This window comes from Hemicordylus capensis, chromosome 4, assembly GCF_027244095.1.
Source record: "Hemicordylus capensis ecotype Gifberg chromosome 4, rHemCap1.1.pri, whole genome shotgun sequence".
NCBI lineage: Eukaryota > Metazoa > Chordata > Lepidosauria > Squamata > Cordylidae > Hemicordylus > Hemicordylus capensis.
The window spans coordinates 18383316-18400664 of record NC_069660.1 but is presented as its reverse complement, the minus strand read 5'-3'; the positions used below and the strand labels follow the sequence as shown (position 1 = coordinate 18400664).

The window sequence follows — 17349 nt, the reverse complement described above, 5'->3', positions numbered from 1 at the left end:
ACTATCATTCCAAAAATAGCTCCATGTGACTCCCGTTTCAAAGCGTTCTGTAGATGGCGAAAATAGAGAGCTGGATTCTAAAAATACTCCCCTTTCTTTCCCCGGCAGCATCTTTGCTGCTTGTTAGCTTACTGAAGGATGCAGAATTCAGACATCTGCTTTAATAGGGGAAATGCCCCTAGCAGTTGGAGATTATAATGCAGGATTACCCTATATTTGGGGGGCGGGGGCTGTTGTCTAGTTGTTAGAAAAAAAGGAAAAAAAGAGATGGTTACAGATCTTCCCCCTAGGTTCCCTGCTCCTTTCAGGTCACGAGCGCATGTCTTAATTTAGTAACAGACAGTCCTTGAAATAGAAAAATCTATTAACTTGTATCCCAAGGCTAAGGATACGTTTCACACAATGTTACAGCGCTCACGTCTATTTTTAGCTCCAGTATGTAGGAGTTATCACAGCTTGAATACTAATAGTGACAGCGTACGAAAGCAAACCGCTTAGCTTAGGGAAGAGCATCCCTTGAAGAAAACAGGGAGAAGCCCTGAGACTACCAAGGACCTATAATAAGATTGGCACCATCAGAATATTAGAAGGCAAAAGAATGCGTGGGAGTCGATGCTGGCTATTGTTATAAATTAATCAACAAAATTACGGGAGCCTGGCAGAGTAAGAGTACAAGGAACGTGCGTTCCCTGAAGCAGCTGCTATACAATGTTCTCACTCGTAAGGGCAGCACAGATGACTCAGACAGAGATGTGGCATCGCAAAGCGATCATTTAGGCTTCTAAAAGTCCATTGATTTTCCCTCTGAAAACACTCCTCGTTTTCCTAATCGAGGGAGGGGATTGGCTGCTCCATGTTTGCCGAAGCCCGCTTCAATTGGCCACCTGCATGAATGCTTGACATTGGCATTAGCATAGCCCTGCTGCTGAGGAGTGCAATGCTCCTGGCAGAGCACCAGGAAAGGTGGGCTGAGTCGTGCAGGGCTGGCGGGAGTGCAGAGAGACACAGGCAGAGCTGCAAAGTTGGTCTTCATGAGGAAAGTCATCTCTCTCTTCATCTTTTCTGCAGAAAGGAATGACCAGACAGAACAAGAAGAAAGGAGAGAGATCAAGCAGAGGCTGACCAGGAAGGTAAGCGCTCTCCAAGTGTCCTTTGCCTGGATAAAATGTTTTGCACGTGATTTGGGAGTAAAGATCTGACAGGCAATTCCTGCTGAGTACAATTTTAGCAAGTGACTAGAGGCAGCACGTACCTGTTGAGCTGCTGAAGCCTGGATCGAAGTGGGACACCTGGGAGTGGAGTCCCACATCCCTTTTTCCTCCAGGTAGCTTCTGATGCAAATATGTGTGACCATGAGGCACAATCCAGCAGAAGTCCCATTCTGGTGCATTCAGTGGGATTTAGTCACCAGTCATTTTTGCTGGTTTATGCCCCATGCCTTTTCTGTGTTGCAAGCATCAGTGAGATCATACCTGCTTCAGCTTGGGTTGGTCTACATCTGGGCCACATGTTGAACACTTCTTGATCCAGCTGTATCCTCACTGTGAAGTGATGGCCAAAACACACCTTGTCTGGGTAGAGGGGAGGAAATCCATAGATTTCATGTAAATTGAAGGCAAAGGGTTGCAATCCCTTTGCATGGGGTGTAATCCATTGAACATGATTTCCATTTGATATGATTGGAGTTCCCCTAGAAGCAAAGCCTAGCAAACCACCCTCATGATGAGCAGAGTAATCAAGAAGACAGATGCAATGCTATAGATGGAATTCTGCACTCAGTTGATTGGCAGTATTTTCCTTCACAGTACAAGAATAGATTGATGGGGAGTTCCTCCACAGTAAGCTGTATGCCTACATGACAGAAATTCTTCAGTGCAACCCTTTCCCTGTTTATATTTTTCAGGTTTTAGACCTGATACTGTATGTTGTTCTGTTTGCTAGGCTCCCTCATTGAGGGGGAATCCTATGCTCACCCACACACCCAAGAACTAGGGATTTGGTGCTGATCTATGAAGCTCTGCATCCTTGTGCAAGGCAATCCTGGGTCAATGCAAATTGCTGTGGAGTTCAGAAAAACATTCACAGAATTTAGCTCATAGATTATAAATATATGTACTGTATTGCAAATTCAGCTTCATGCTGAGGGTTCAGTTTCTGGTAATTTGATATAAGAATCCCTTCCATGCCAGTAACCAGAATGACTGAGAATTTAAGAGGAATTCTCAGAACGAGTTTCATTCATTCCCTGAGGGAATGCATAAATCCTTTATGGGACTAAACATAGCCTGGTATTAAAAATGCATTCTACTAGCTCCTCGAAGCTTCCACTGGAATGTCTCTCCCGGAGTCATTCATAAGATATGTAGACCAGAAATGAAACTCCGCCCTGCTTCACAATGCAGTCAATGAATGAGATGCTAGGTGGTGAGAAGGCTCTGGCTGACTGGCAGCAAAGGGTTCCCACAGCTGCTAGAAAGTTTGCCTTGTGCCTCTCTGATGCTCTGAGTCCAAGCAGAAGCCAGACCCTGCCAGCAGGTAGGTGATAGGCCTGTACACCTTCAGAAGATTTGGATTTGGATTTGATCTGATCTGAATTTGGCAACATCTGATTTGGATTCTATGGGCTCGGGCAATGTCGGATATCAGATCGGATTTGGAATTCGAATCCAAATTTTGACATAAATTTGGATTTTTGCACAGACCTAGGAGGTGAGCAAGCAGGTGTGCAACAGAAGCAGTGGGGGGGAAATGGAATGGACTCCTCAGAGAAAGCTATAACAGTAGTTAGAGTCCTAACTTCTGCATGAACCCAGAGACCTTTCACCACATGGAGTCTCGTTCATATGAAGTTGCCTTATACTCAGCCCTGAGCCATTTTTGGAAGGGCAGTATATAAAATAAATAAATAAATAAATAAATACTGAGTCAACCATTGGTCCATCATGCTCAGTATTGTCTGCACTGACCAGCAGCAGCTGAAGTTGCTGGAGATTGCCCCACAGGCCTTCTGCGTGCAAAACAGGTATTCCACCACTGAGATTGCAGTCCCTAGCTGACATACTGTGCCATGCTCCAGTGTATTTAGCACAATGCAGGGACTGCTGAGTCCTCCTAATACAAGTTGTGCAAGCACTGACATTGCACAAGGAGATCTATGCAATCACATTGCCGCTGGAAATAATGGCCTTTGTGAATCAGAGTTCAGAACACACGGGTGCAAATCCCACCCAAGTATTTGAAGGATTCACCTGCTCATTTTACTGAACTCCTCCTGCCAAATCTAATTACCAGCAACTCCCTCCCTGCAAAAAAAGCATTTCCTCCTCCACAAAAACAATTTAAGTGAGGAGCTGCTCCTCAAGCTTTCTTTTCATGAGAGGAGAGCTGGTCTTGTGGTTGCAAGCATGACTTGTCCCCTTAGCTAAGCAGGGTCCACCCTGGTTGCATATGAAAGGGAGACTAGAAGTGTGAGCACTGAAAGATTTTCCCCTCAGGGAATGGCACCACACTGGGAAGAGCAGAAGATTTCAAGTTCCCTCACTGGCTTCTTCAAGATAGGACTGAGAGAGACTCCTGCCTGCAATCTTGGAGAAGCCACTGCCAGTCTGTGTAGATGATACTGAGCTAGATGGACCAATGGTCTGACTCAGTATGTGGCAGCTTCCTAGGTTCCTCTGTCTGCACCCCTAAGGATGTACTTACATGCACTCTTAAGTGCTAGGCAAAAGTATGCTGAAAACCATCTGAGCTTAACCTATTACAGCCCCTGTTCAAGTGTAGAGAGAGAGAGAGAGAGAAGGTATTCGCATGTGGCTAATGGCACCAGAATGGTGCTGGAGATTTAGACTAGAATGTACATTCCATTGGAAGTAATAGAGTGTCGATATGCCACACTCTTCTTCAGATGCACCATCTGACGTACATCTAGTGTGTGTTTCTCATGTAGCAAGCAATCCATGCATGCAAGCTTGCTTCCTAGTGCAGCTCTTCTTCATTGGATCAGGGCATAAAGATGTAGCCTGAGGCTCTTGGGGCACATCTTGCTGTCGTCATGATTTTCAGGCCCTGAGTGGTTGGCGGAGGGAAGCAGTACGCTCCTCTTCCAACAAGGCAGATTATTTCTCTTTGAATGTCCATGAGTGGATCGCTTGCTGCCTGAGGAACCTTGGGTGTACATTGGATGCACATCAGAAGATGGATGTGACATAGCTGCATCCCTAAATTAGAACTCTTCCAGCATATGATGACGGCTGGTGCTTCACATGTTAGGTTCCAAGGGCGTGCTTGTATTCCACTCACTACAAATGTATTGTGTTGGACAGCATGTTTTAAAATGTGTGTGCCTCTTGAGAGCTCACAGTTGGATGAGGAAAAGGTTTTCTGGCTGTAAAGTGTGAAGAGAAGTACTCAAGTAGCAGAAGCATTTCAGTGTGGCACTAAAAGAGACACTGCCTCTCTGGGTCCCACTGTGTCTCGCTAAACTGCAAATGTAGAGCAGCGATGACGGTTGAGTAATACCATATGGTAAAACTGCCGCCCTGTAACCAGAAGGTTACAAGTTCGATCCTGACCAGGGGCTCAAGGTTGACTCAGCCTTCCATCCTTCTGAGGTCGGTAAAATGAGTACCCAGAATGTTGGGGGCAATATGCTAAATCATTGTAAACCGCTTAGAGAGCTCCGGCTATAAAGCGGTATATAAATGTAAGTGCTATTGCTATTGCTATTGCTATATCTATGCCAATGATGTTCTATTCTGTTCCGGACTCTCTCCTGGGTACGCAAGATTAGAATCTGGAGGGAGTGGGCCATAGTTCAGTGGTAGAGCATCTACCTAGCATACAGGAGGTCCCAAGTTCAATCCCCAGCATCTCCAGGTAGGCTGAGAAAAATTCCTGCCTGGAGTCTTGGAGAGCCACTGCCATTCAGAATAGACAATATGGAGTTGGATGGACCAATAGTCTGATTCAGTAGATGGCAGTTTCTTAAGGGGACCGTAGTCACTTCACACATTACATAGGAATATAGGAAGCTGCCATATAATGAGTCAGACCATTGGTCCATCTAGCTCAGTATTGTCTACATAGACTGGTAGCGGCTTCTCCAAGGTTGCAGGCAGGAGTCTCTCTCAGCCCTATCTTGGAGATGCCAGGGAGGAATCTTGGAACCTAGATGCTCTTCCCAGAGCGGCTCCATCCCCTGAAGGGAATATCTTACAGTGCTCACACTTCTAGTCTCCCTTTCATATGCAACTAGGGTGGACCCTGCTTAGCTACGGGAACAAGTCATGCTTGCAGCCACAAAGCCAGCTCTCTTCACTTGAACATGCACACAGGGGTGGGTGGGTGGGATCATGTGGCCACCGGCCTTGCCTCCACCCCTACCCAATATGCACATTAGGGTGAAAGTGTTAAAGACTCTATGCATGTACAAGTTGTACACGTGTGTTTTCGTCTGCACAGTTGTTGCAGACCCTGCCTATTCAACAATCCATGATTGTGCAGGCTAAGCCTAGATACTTCTGGCCTGTACGTGTGGAGGCTTTCCCACATGTTGCCCCTAAATACATATGTAGGGTGTGGAGTGTGGGCAGGGTGTACACATATTCAACTGATCATATGGAAGGCTTGCTAATAATTTCAAAATACTAATATTGTTTGAGCTCAAGTTCAAACAAGTCTTATATTCCAAGAGTGTATAATGAAAATGAGCAAAACGAAAAATGGAAATATTCCCATAAAGTTCCCTCATATCCTTATCTTGTGTGATGTGTTTGATATTTACATGGAGGCTTTTCTTTCCCCCCAAGCTTAATCAAAGACCTACAGTCGATGAATTAAGAGACAGAAAAATCCTAATTCGATTCAGTGATTATGTGGAAGTGGCAAAAGCACAGGATTATGACAGGCGAGCAGACAAGCCATGGACCAGACTCTCAGCGGCAGATAAGGTACACCCCTATTTATTTGCAGTCTCTGTGCATGTCTTTGCAAGGTGTCTTTCAGATGAGACTGTCTGAGTAAAAGGAAACATGGACTGGAAATCTGTTGGCTTTTTATACTTTAAATGCAGTGGTTTCCAAAACATGATCTGGGGAATCCTGATGTCATGAGAAGCTTACCGGGAGTTCTTCTATGAGAGGATTAGTTGTGCTTTACAGCTTAGCCTCTGTTGCTGATCTTCAGGAGCATGCAGACACAGGGGGACACTGGGTGTCTCCTGAGGCGCACTCTCAGTTCATGTGGTGCAATGGCAGGGCTTAGGATCAATAGTGCCTTCGCCCTCCCACCATGTGTTTTGCAAATTTGTGTGTTCAAATTTGGCCAAGGTGGTGCTCCCAAGCTTTCCCAGCAAAACCCTGAGCCATTTTTGGAAGGACGGTACGTCAGTCAATCAATCAATCAATCAGTCAATCAAATAAATAAATAAAACAACCACAAAGGGGGCCCTGAGCTCCCTCTGTGATTGGCTGCTTTGCTTCCAGTGATCATTTGCTCCAGTTCTGAGATCTTACTGATGTTTCACAGGCCTTCTGCAGCTTTACTGCACATTCCTCAGGCTGTACACTCAACAGGCAGCAAGCTACCAAGCTCAGCAAAGTGCCCTCTTCAGGGAGGGGCCCTGAGTGACCACCTGGTGTGCTCATCCCTAAGCTGGTCCTGTGCAATGGAGAGGTCCCACATACTGAGCTGGTTCCATACATGGACTCAGCATACACCTTAGAATATGCTCCAGAAGCTTCTGAAATGCCCTGGGGTTCCAAGGCAGACGTGCAGATGGATCAGTGGGGAAAGGACTCTATGAAGGTAAAAAATGGGCTAGGGCCAAACCATACATTATGTTAAATACATAGGCTGACATAACTGTGAAACATTACATGCACATTGCAACATAACATTTGTGCAGCTGCACAAGAGCACAGTTGCATTAAATGCAAGAATGGCGAAAACACAGTTATGCAATAGACAGCCGTTATTTCCAATGATCCTCAATTGTGCCATTGCGTTTGTGCAGTTCTTGCATTTAGCACAGCTGCACTCTTGCCCAACCCTGCAAACATTACATAATATTGCTCAGTATGTCAGCCCTGCTTTGACTCTGCATATTATTTCTCCAGTTAAACATTACCTATGGGATGTGTGAATGATCAAGATCAAGAGAGCCATCTCTAAAGAAGCCATGGTGGCCTAATCTGATGAGCCGCTGGGCCAGTAGAGAAGGGTTTAGGTGGGGGCTGCAGCAGCTGCTGCTCCACAACTCGGGCATTGTAAGCCAATCCAACATAAAGCCAGCAGAGCAGGCCAAGTTGAGGATTCTAGTAGGGATGGGCACGAAGCGTGCACATCTGGAGGGGCGGAGAGCAGGCACTCTAAAATGAGGAAGGCAGGTCTTACCTGCCTCTCCGTTGCTTCTCCACCACCACCCCGCCCACCACGCCTGAGCGGTGCTGTTTATATTCAGTTGTTGGGCTCTCTGCCTGGCTACGTCGTGCTGGGAACAACCTTCAGGCAGCGTCAGGAAGGAAATGGAGTCTGAGCATGTGTGGACACCATCTTGAGTGTTCAGCAACACTGAATACTCAAGATGGCATCTGCACATGCTCAGACACCATTTCCTCCCGCTGCCCAAAGGCCGCTGGGAACAGGGAACTTCCTGTTCCCAGCAAGATGCCGCTGAGCAAACTGAGAGCCTGGCTGCTGGATACAAACAGCGCCGCTCGGGGAGGGGGAGCAAGGGAGGGCCAGGTAAGACCTGCCTTCCTCCTCTTAAAGTCCCCGCATGCTCCCTGCTGAAACGATTCAGCTGGGGCAGCCCGAAATAGAGGGGCCAAAACGCTTTGAGCACATCCCTACTTTCTAGTATGGCAGCAATCCTTTAAAAAAAAAAAATAGAAGAGGCAAATCTCCGAATGGTTCACCTGCTGCTTTTCTTTCCTGAGCTGGGGACATCAAAATTAGGCATTAGAACATCTTCCATCATGGCATCTCTAGATGCCCAGCCCTACAGATCTCTGGGGAAGTTTGCAAGGCATTCTCATCCCATTTCAGGGCATGGGGAGGGGTGCAATGACCTTGTTCGCTGCTTTTAGTTGCTGATGCTTCCTGTATGTTCTAGATCAGGAGTAGGCAACTTGGGCTCTCCAGCTGTTGTTAAACTACAACTCCCATTATTCCCAACCACACTTCATTCTAGATTGAATTGTAATGATGTTGTAAACCACCTTGGCATTCTAGAGAAAATGGGATATAAATCTTGTAAATAAAGAAATACATTTTTCTTCACACCCACCAAGCTTCCCCGTAGCAAAACAGGTCATATATTTCCAGTGCAGTGAATTACTCTAGAAGTCATATGCATACATTAAGGCAAAAAGGGACAGCACATTGATCTGGTTTTCTTTCAGTTTTGCATAGCAATGTGCTGCAGTTAAGACTCCCTTTTTACACAGTGGATCTCCTTCTGTGCAGATGGCATGAATTCTTTTTTCTGTTTTGCATTTTTAACAAGGCTAGTTGATAGATAGCCGAGGGACCTAATGTTGCATCTACTTAATGCAGAAGGGGAGAATCGTTGTCCAGATCTGGGGAAGTATAAACTAGGTCACAACTCTGTGCTTGTGGCACTTTCAGAAGGGAAGGCGGGAGCTTCTGGCTGGAGTTCTGCACTAGTAAATCCTATTCTGAGTTGATTTGCACCTATCCTATAGGCAGCAGAATGTAGTGGTTGAGTGCACCTGTTTAGCTGATTCCATACTCTAGTTCCATACATTCCAGACTGTAGGTTTGGAATGCCATTTTTGAATTTTTTTAATGTAAAAACATTTCCAAGCAAAAAAACCTCACACATCAAGAAGATAGATTATATCCTAGCTTCTTCTTCTGCTAGTTTTCTACTTTCAGGGAGTCCCCCCCCACTCCGCCACTGGGGTGTATTCAGAAGTGATATCTCTCAACCTTTGAAGTGATACAGCCCATTCTACCATCTTTGATTTCATCTCACCTTTCCCATTCTCCTTCATGTTTTAACCAAGCTCAGGTGGGTGTGTAGTCATTTCACAGGGACCCAGGTTTGGATGTATGGGCACTGAGCCACTGTTAGCAAGTTAAGAAGTTTTACAGTTGTGTACCATCCAGACTCGGGCACTTTGCAAAGCAGTCACATGACTATTTCATCATGAGCCCAGGGTCCACAGGAATTCTAGTGTGGAATGTTAAATTGTTTTATCCCTGTAATGCCTATGACTTATATTGAGAAGGAACAGCATATTATCTCTGTTTTCTTATGTGTGTTTAAAAATAAGTCTCTTTTTTTGCTAATTTTAAAAGGTAAATTAACCTTGTTTTCATTTGGATTCCCTAGGCAGCAATCCGTAAAGAGCTAAACGAATACAAAAGTAATGAAATGGAGGTGCATGCATCAAGCAAGCATTTGACAAGGTCAGTTGCCCAGATATTTACAAGACACTATCTGCAAACAATTCTTTTGTTCTGAGTCTGCATAATCCTTTGTCCCTGTATGCCACTAAAAGCGGAGCAGGGGGAGGAACAGGAACATAGGGAGCTGCCATATATTGAGTCAGACCATTGGTCTATCTAGCTCAGGATTGTCTTCACAGACTGGCAGTGGCTTCTCCAAGGTTGCAGGCAGGAATCTCTCTCAGCCCTATATTGGAGATGCCTAGGAGAGAACTTGGAACCATCTGCTCCATCCCTTGAGGGGAATACCTTACGGTGCTTACACTTCTAGTCTCCCATTCATATGCAACGAGGGCAGACCTTTCTTAGCTAAAGGGACAAGTCAGGCTTGCTACCACAAGACCAGCTCTCCTCGCCTAGAAACAGAAACATGGCAGCTGCATTTCAGAACAAAATAGCAGATGGCATTTTTATGAAGGCATTTTCTTAAAGATTGACATTTCTGAAACTAAATTCATGTTTAATGTGAAATAATGTTTTACAAAATCCATTTCCACTCATGCCGTCTTCTCTGTCTTCCTTTGACCTACAGATTCCACAGGCCATAGGGATTTTCTTCTGAGAAGAATTTGTCTACATTTTTTTGATACCACTACTGACTGAACATGCATCAGGGAAAGTATGAAGGTCTTTCCTTGAGGTTCAGTCTACGACAAGCTGACGTTTCATGTGCAAGAAGGACTCCGTGGATTCAGTCTCTGCAGCACACACTTAAAAAGGAGGAGCGCCCAGAGGACGGCCTTTGCTTTGGAAAATTAGTTGGAAATGACTGAAGCCAAGTGAACCCAAAAGGAACCTCCTGCTCTCCTTGACTACTTCTTTTAAACTGTATTGCAGCATATCTGGGGAAAGGAGGTGTTGTGCATGTGTGGGCTTTACCATTCCAAAGCCTCTGACATAATGGACATGGTGCACACCGTCATTCAGTATTATCATGGTGACAAGACATTGGGAACGGATCACAATTAGTTTGTATAAAACACTTAAGTTCATGTTCTACAGAATGATTTACTACATTATGATTTCTTTCCGGGTTTTTTTAATATATAATGTCTAACAAAAACACAGCTGCGGCATTCCCCACCCCCCCTTTTTGAATTCCTGTTAATTTCTTTTCTTTAATTAAATGATGACTTACTGCAGAAAACAGACCCCCTGCCTTCTGTGTTTGGTAGTATTTTAGGAGGGAGAAGGAACATGAGTTGAAGGAAGATGAGACAAAATCTTGTTGTTTCCAATACTCAATGATTCACCAAAGTTTCCCTTCTTTAGAAGGAACAGTCATTGGAACTGACTCTCACACAACATAAGCCCTATTCAGATATTATGTTGTACAAGTGAACAGATGTTTGTACACTTATACAAATTTTTGTATGAATGACTGTACCTGCATTCTTTTTGATATGGGTAAAGGCCCCTCAAATGGCTACAGGCCCCTCAAATGCATGGTACAGATAGGAAGTATACTGCTGTACCAATGTTCAATCTCACACATGAATAACTGTACCTATGTACAGATCTCTGCCTGTATACACTGTACACTCATTGTACAAGTGTTGTACATAACTTGTGAATTCAGCTATAAACAGGCAAAATTCTACTATGGTGAAAGGTGCAGGGTCAGTTTACAGTAGCTGAGAATGAGTGCTTTCATATGAGAACAAGCTCTGTATGCATTATACGAGGAGTCCATTCACATGTAACGGCAAAACATGGGTAGACAAACCTGAGGTTGATTTTTGTAGCCATGAATTGCATCACAGACATTCGTCCAACCGTAGCCCAGCAACCTCCAGTTTCCAGATGGGGGAGCCACCCCCTCGTCCTCGTCCGCCAAGGCCACATTCCAGCAAGCTCTGTAGCGCTCACATCGCGGACTGTGGGCAAGGCGTCAGAACATGTGCAGGGTGGCAACCATTGGCCATGATCTACAAGGGAGCATGCCGAGCATGAGCATGCCTTTTTGGAATGGACCACTCACCTTCAGCAGGAAAAGATTTCAAATCCCTTTAAAGGGCTTTTAAACCCTTCTCCTGACAGCAGTTGCACCACTGCCCTTGTAAGAGCCCCGCAGCAAAACAGTCTTGCACAAGCACAATTACTGGCAATGGGGGGGGGGGGGGGTGGGATGCAGAGGAACACTATTTTTCTGTTACACCTGGAAGGGATCATGACAACTTCATAGAAGGGAATACGTATATGAGGGCCAGCAATGACTTCTGGGGACTGGTCCACTGTGACCAAGGATGCTCTTGCGATGGCAAACCTTTGCAAAGCAGTCCAGGAACACTCAAACACACTCCTGCCCCTGTGAAGGCTTGCCAGCCGGGGATTAACCCTCTCATGAGAGGGCCAGTCCATTGGGGAGGACCAAAGCTTCAGTAAGCTTTGGTCCGCAATCGGACTGCACTCTCGTGAGTTAGGCCATCCAAATCAAGGTTCCCTGCTTGTGTGGACCCCCCATTCTCTCTGGTAAATAATAGAATTTGTAGACTATGGCCCCATCCTCCCCAGACAAACCTTTCATGCTCCCAAGGAGTAATGGCCACTCCATGTGTCCGGGTGGGCAGACTAGGGAAACACTGGGACCAGGGATAGAGCTTTACTCTCATTCAAATTTCCTGGGTTTGGACCGGCATTGCAGCATATGCAGATCGGACGTTGCAGGGAATCGCAGAAGAGAGGAGCCCTGATTATCAGCAATCCCAGGAACGTATGCAAAAACAAGCACGGATATGTACCAATGGATGACTGGACTAGCAGAGGGACTGCTTGGACTTCAAGGCAGTTGCCAAGCCAGGGAAAGATGTTGCTGAGGTATCTGGCCTGATTGTGTTGAGCAACCAGGCTGTGGGGAAGCTGCCATCTGGCCCGCATGCATGGGTCCATGGCCTCTCACTCTCATTAGAGAGTGGTCCTTGGGATAAGGGGTGTCATCGCACATTATTAACAATTCAGCCCCATCCCTGTGTACCCCAGGATGTTTCTTCTCATGCATAGTGCATGGGTCTCTCCATAGCTTTTCAAACACATGAAAGAGTGGTCCACTCTGGGGCAGCATCCATTGTCATCACACAGGAGGAATCTCTCCTGTGCCTAGAGGCAATACTACTCTTGCTGGATGAATAATCTTCTTCTCATGAGTAATGCTAGAGACTGCATGCTTCTAGCCAAGGGGAAGGGGCTGGGCCCCCCTTCCCCAATTTTATTGTACAAAAAATAGAGCAGAGACATTCAAGAATTTCTGGGTAAGACTGCCTTTTAAAGCCCACAGCGGGTATAACTTCCTGAAAAGATCTAATTGGGTTGCCCAGTTTATGGTGCCACCGTGACAGCATGTGCTTGTGAACATATGTCTATATCGATTTATTTTTTGGTGACCAAAATACATAGTACTCGTCTTTCCACCCTATTCCTTTTCTCTTCTGGTTGCCAGAAGGGGGAACAAGAGACGGAGTGCACAGCACACATCCCTCAATTTGACTTTTCCCCTTGACAGGCTTAGAACCTTGTGATGGGACAAGGCAATGTCCCTTTTGCCAGACAACAGTTAGAGGAGCATGGAGACGGGGTGGGGCACGTGCTCTGAGAGGCAGCCAGTGATAAGCGCAGCTGGCATGGAGTGGGCACATTCCTGGGTGGGTGTGGGCCACCCTCTCTATGATTTCAGTTCCAGAAACAGCAGTTCTGCGTTCAGATGTAACACTGAGGCCTTCAAAACTCAGGTTAGAGCAGCAAAACTCACTACAAACCACAGGTTCAAATTGGAGTTTAGCAAGGGAAACCGCAGGTCATTTTTGCTATGGAACCATGGTTTCACACATTTGGATGTACATGGATTCCAACCTCTGCCTCTTTCAACTCTGGTTTGGTGTCACATGCAAATGGGGCCATTCAAACACTTGCTGACCGTAAGCCCAGTTCAAAATGTTTTGGATCTGTATCTGCTTATAAAGCCTACAGATATGGCTTGACATTGTGGATTTTGAGGTCATCCCAGTGTAGCTACGGGCATGTCACATTCTAAGTCTTTAATGTGATGGTAAAGCAAGCCGCCTTGGTGCTGATTCATGTATTGCCTTCCTTGGTTCTCCTGTGCATTTAGCTAGTGGTTTGCTGATATGAATAGGGCAAGTCTGGAGAGCAGAAATCAAGGAAGAGTCCAAAGCCAGAGCGAGAGAATATGTGCACATGCATACATACTCTGGAGCTGAAAATCTCTCTAACCAAAGCTGAGCTGTGATCTTCTATGAGCTTTACCTTGAGTTTTACACTGAGACTAGAGGCTAATTTACACGTTCTTCTCTTGATGACTGCAACATCAAGTGATAATTTGCATGTGTTCACAGGTAGAACTTTCATAGCACCTCAGACACAATGCTTTCCAGTGGGGCTAGTAGTTCATACTTTAAGGTGCCATCCATCCAGTTTGTGTGTATCAGAACTGGTACTGAACTGATGTGTGCAGAATTGTTAAATGCACAAGAGGTCTGGTAAAGGCAAACAAAGAAGAGATTATTATGAATTGCTCTTAATACCAGGCAGTACATTATGGTTGATGGTCAACATCCTAAACACTGCACTTGCACAATGAAAATTGCATAGCTGCAGAAGTCACAGGGCTAATTGTACTTTTGCACAAATGTTCCCAGCAAAATACATGGTCTGTCAGAAGGTGTGCACATTGATGTGCAAGCAGAAATACGTATGCACTAGTGCAACACTAATCTGGAATGCATTAGTACAACAGCCCTGTCCTAATGAAATGTCTATGCACAAGCATAGCATTAGGGTGTCAAACGGCCTTATCAAATTCACATTTCTGTTTATTCAAACTGTAAAATTATTATAGTTGATCTGTTTGCACAGTGTGATGAACAGGAGAGTCAATAATATATTAACAGGGGGAAATGGCTACAAAGGAAGTGCAAGGCCACAGAGGACAAAAGAAAAAGGCTGCTGGATTTGTCTGAATAGGAAGACAAATGTAAGAGATTAGATGGACAAAAATGTGGAGTGGCCTTTAGTATTTGACCCAGAAGGAGTGATACATATGAATTCCTGGTTGAATTTTCTCCAGAAGTCTTCCAAATTTGCCCTACTGAAGGTGGCAGAAAAATCAGCTCAAAGAAGTCTGTCCCAAGCCAAGTATCTGTTAGAGTGGTTATCCCCGAGACAGGCCAATCCAGCTAGTGTCCAGCTAAACGCAACTCACCAAAACATGCATGCTGGCTGAGCCGAGGCTCAGTGAGCTCCTGGCTTTATTATTTAGAGGGATTTATATCCTGCTCTATGAAAATAAAAAATGGGGCTGGTCAGTCACCTGGCAATCTATCGTTCACATCTATTGAGCAGAGATCCACTCCGTGGGTTACCAACTGAGTAGACCCAAGTTAAGGGATGAAAATTAATCCACAGCAAAAGAAATCATGGCACACCAATGGATAATGGCTGACATACTGGGTAACATTCAATCTGTCTTGTAATTGTAGATAGTTGAATCACACATAGTTGCGCAGTGGGTGGCCATTGGAAATAATGGCCATCCATCATGCAACTGCATTTGTGCCATTCTTACCTTTTGCACAAGAGCAGCCTTGCACAACTGCATGTACATTCCGTTACAAGGCAGACAGAATGTTGTGCAGTATGTCAGCTAATGAATTCATCTAAACGTGAGCCTTTGCTACTCAGCACTGCAAGCAAATGGTTTATCTGAACATAGAATTACTGTGCTACTTGTTAGGTGCATGGATAACTCCCAGTGACGAATACACTGAATAGTCTTTCAGAAGTCCATCATTTCTTTTAAAGCTATAGGTCATATAATACAGTTAAGCATGCAATAATATCTAATTGTAATTTATTTATTTCAATCATAGACCAGTAAAATACAATACAATAAAATAAAAACAGATAAAAACAAAAATAGAAAAAACAACAATAGAAAATTCATTATACCACGTGAGTCCGCATTTGACATATTATATAACAAAATTTAGCCACCATATATACAACGTCAGAATTTAGGTTGGTAAGCAAGTAATTTAAATAAAATTCATCTTGATGACCAGGGAAATTATTCAAGAGTAGGGCTATTAATTTACATCTTACTTCTCTATAGTGATCACAGTACAACAGGACATGAGCAGTTGTTTCGATATGGCCAGATCCACATGAGCACATTCTAGATACACTTGACGTGCCTGCGAATCTTCCAAATAAGACTGCTGTAGGTAGAGCATTTAGTCGGGCGAAAGGAAGAGCTCGCCTGAACTTTGGTATCAAGATACTACTTAAATATGGAGCTGGCTTAATCTCAATGTTCTGACTTCCAAGATATATACCACTCGGTAAATTTGCCTGTTCCATTTGCAATTCTACATCCTGTATGCGCTGTATAATCAAGCGCTTAGCTCGATCAAATCCTGGTCTGGTTATTTCCACTAGGGAGAATCCATATGCTGATAATTTTTCCATGATTCTTAATTCCCAATTAGATTTAAAAGGATCCTCCAAGATAAGATATGCCAACCCAACCTTTGTAAACACAAGCTTTAGCCAGAAAAGTATAATGGCTTTCCAGTAGCTGGATTCAATTGTGGTCAGCATGCTTTCCTTTCACAGAACTTATTTTACTGGAAACACCAGTGCAAAAAATCCCTACAGGATAGTCTACGGAAATCAGAACTGATCAAAATCTATAGACGTGTTAATACCATAGCTTCTCAATGCACAACTAATGTTACAAAGTGTAATAGCAACAAAAATCTCAGAATGTACCCAAATTTATTTAACATTTCAGCACAATGGCATGAGCACGGAATAGTGGCTGATGTACTGTGAAGGGAGTGAGGGCAGCTTGAGCACTGCCTGTGCCCCTGGGTGCATAGGAACAGTTGTGATGGGGCTGCATCGCTGCATGGTAAGGGCTCTATGTATACAGTTGAGCAGCCATTGGAAATACTGGGCAGCATCATGCAACTGTGTACATGGAGCTCTTTCCGCGGAGCGACGCAGCCCCATCACAGCTCTTTATACGCACTCAGGGCCCTGGGCAGTGTTCAAGCCCACCCTGCATGTCAGCCAATATAACTACTTTCAATGCTCTGATAACCACAGAAGCTGACATCCAGATGAACCTTGCAGATACTGAAGAAATGGTTTAAGCACACAATGGGGAAGGGGCACTTTTTGCTGAGACCCCCTTCACTCGGCAGCCCCCTATGCCACCCCAAAATATGTCCCTGTGAGGTCCCCAGGGACATATTTTCATGAGGCATAGGTTCTGCAGCAGGGTGAAGGAGGGAACTGTTAACATGGTCCCTCCCCCATTGCATGTGCAAAACGTTATTTAGCGCACACATCTTTAGATTAGATGTCAGCCAGAGATTGCGGCAGAGGGGCAGGGAGATGGAAGGCTTGAACACAATACCCAACCTCTTCCTCAGATGACTGTGGCCATCAGCTGCTTGGCATTATATGCACAGCTCGCAATCCCATGCCAGAAACCACACAGGCTGCCCTGAGTGCTGAATGCCAAAATCTAGCACCAGGAACCACATACATGGAGCATGTGATTTTGATTCTGGCAGCAGGTGCTTGTGTGTGTCATTACAGCTGCTGAGTCAAGAGAAATGTTTGACAATTTTGTAAAATGTAAACTTCCAGTCCACACTTTAAGCCATAGATTCTCATTCATATGCACGCTGCTGCATGCAAGGATCTCTATACAACTCTTGTTCAAATAGATTGCTGGCACTGGTAGTTCTTACCATGTCAAACACCAGGGTCTGGATTCAATTCCCTATCCTGTCCAACAGGCGTTAGGGGACACACATCTAGATAATACTCAACGGGGATAAATTGAGTCGG

At 44.8% G+C, this 17349-nt stretch overlaps 1 protein-coding gene across 12 annotated transcripts in view; it reads left to right on the top strand.

Moving 5' to 3' along the window:
- Positions 1-10625, top strand: part of PHACTR3 (phosphatase and actin regulator 3) — a 356261-nt gene extending 345636 nt beyond the window's left edge. For all 12 annotated transcript variants that reach the window (XM_053249632.1, XM_053249641.1, XM_053249630.1 and 9 more), the window contains 4 exons: positions 1069-1130; positions 5808-5948; positions 9359-9435; positions 10007-10625. In XM_053249632.1, coding sequence (XP_053105607.1) covers positions 1069-1130; positions 5808-5948; positions 9359-9435; positions 10007-10022 — 296 coding nt within the window. In that variant the 3' untranslated portion in view covers positions 10023-10625. The remainder of the gene's footprint in view (positions 1-1068; positions 1131-5807; positions 5949-9358; positions 9436-10006) is intronic.
- Positions 10626-17349: the final 6724 nt, after the last annotated feature.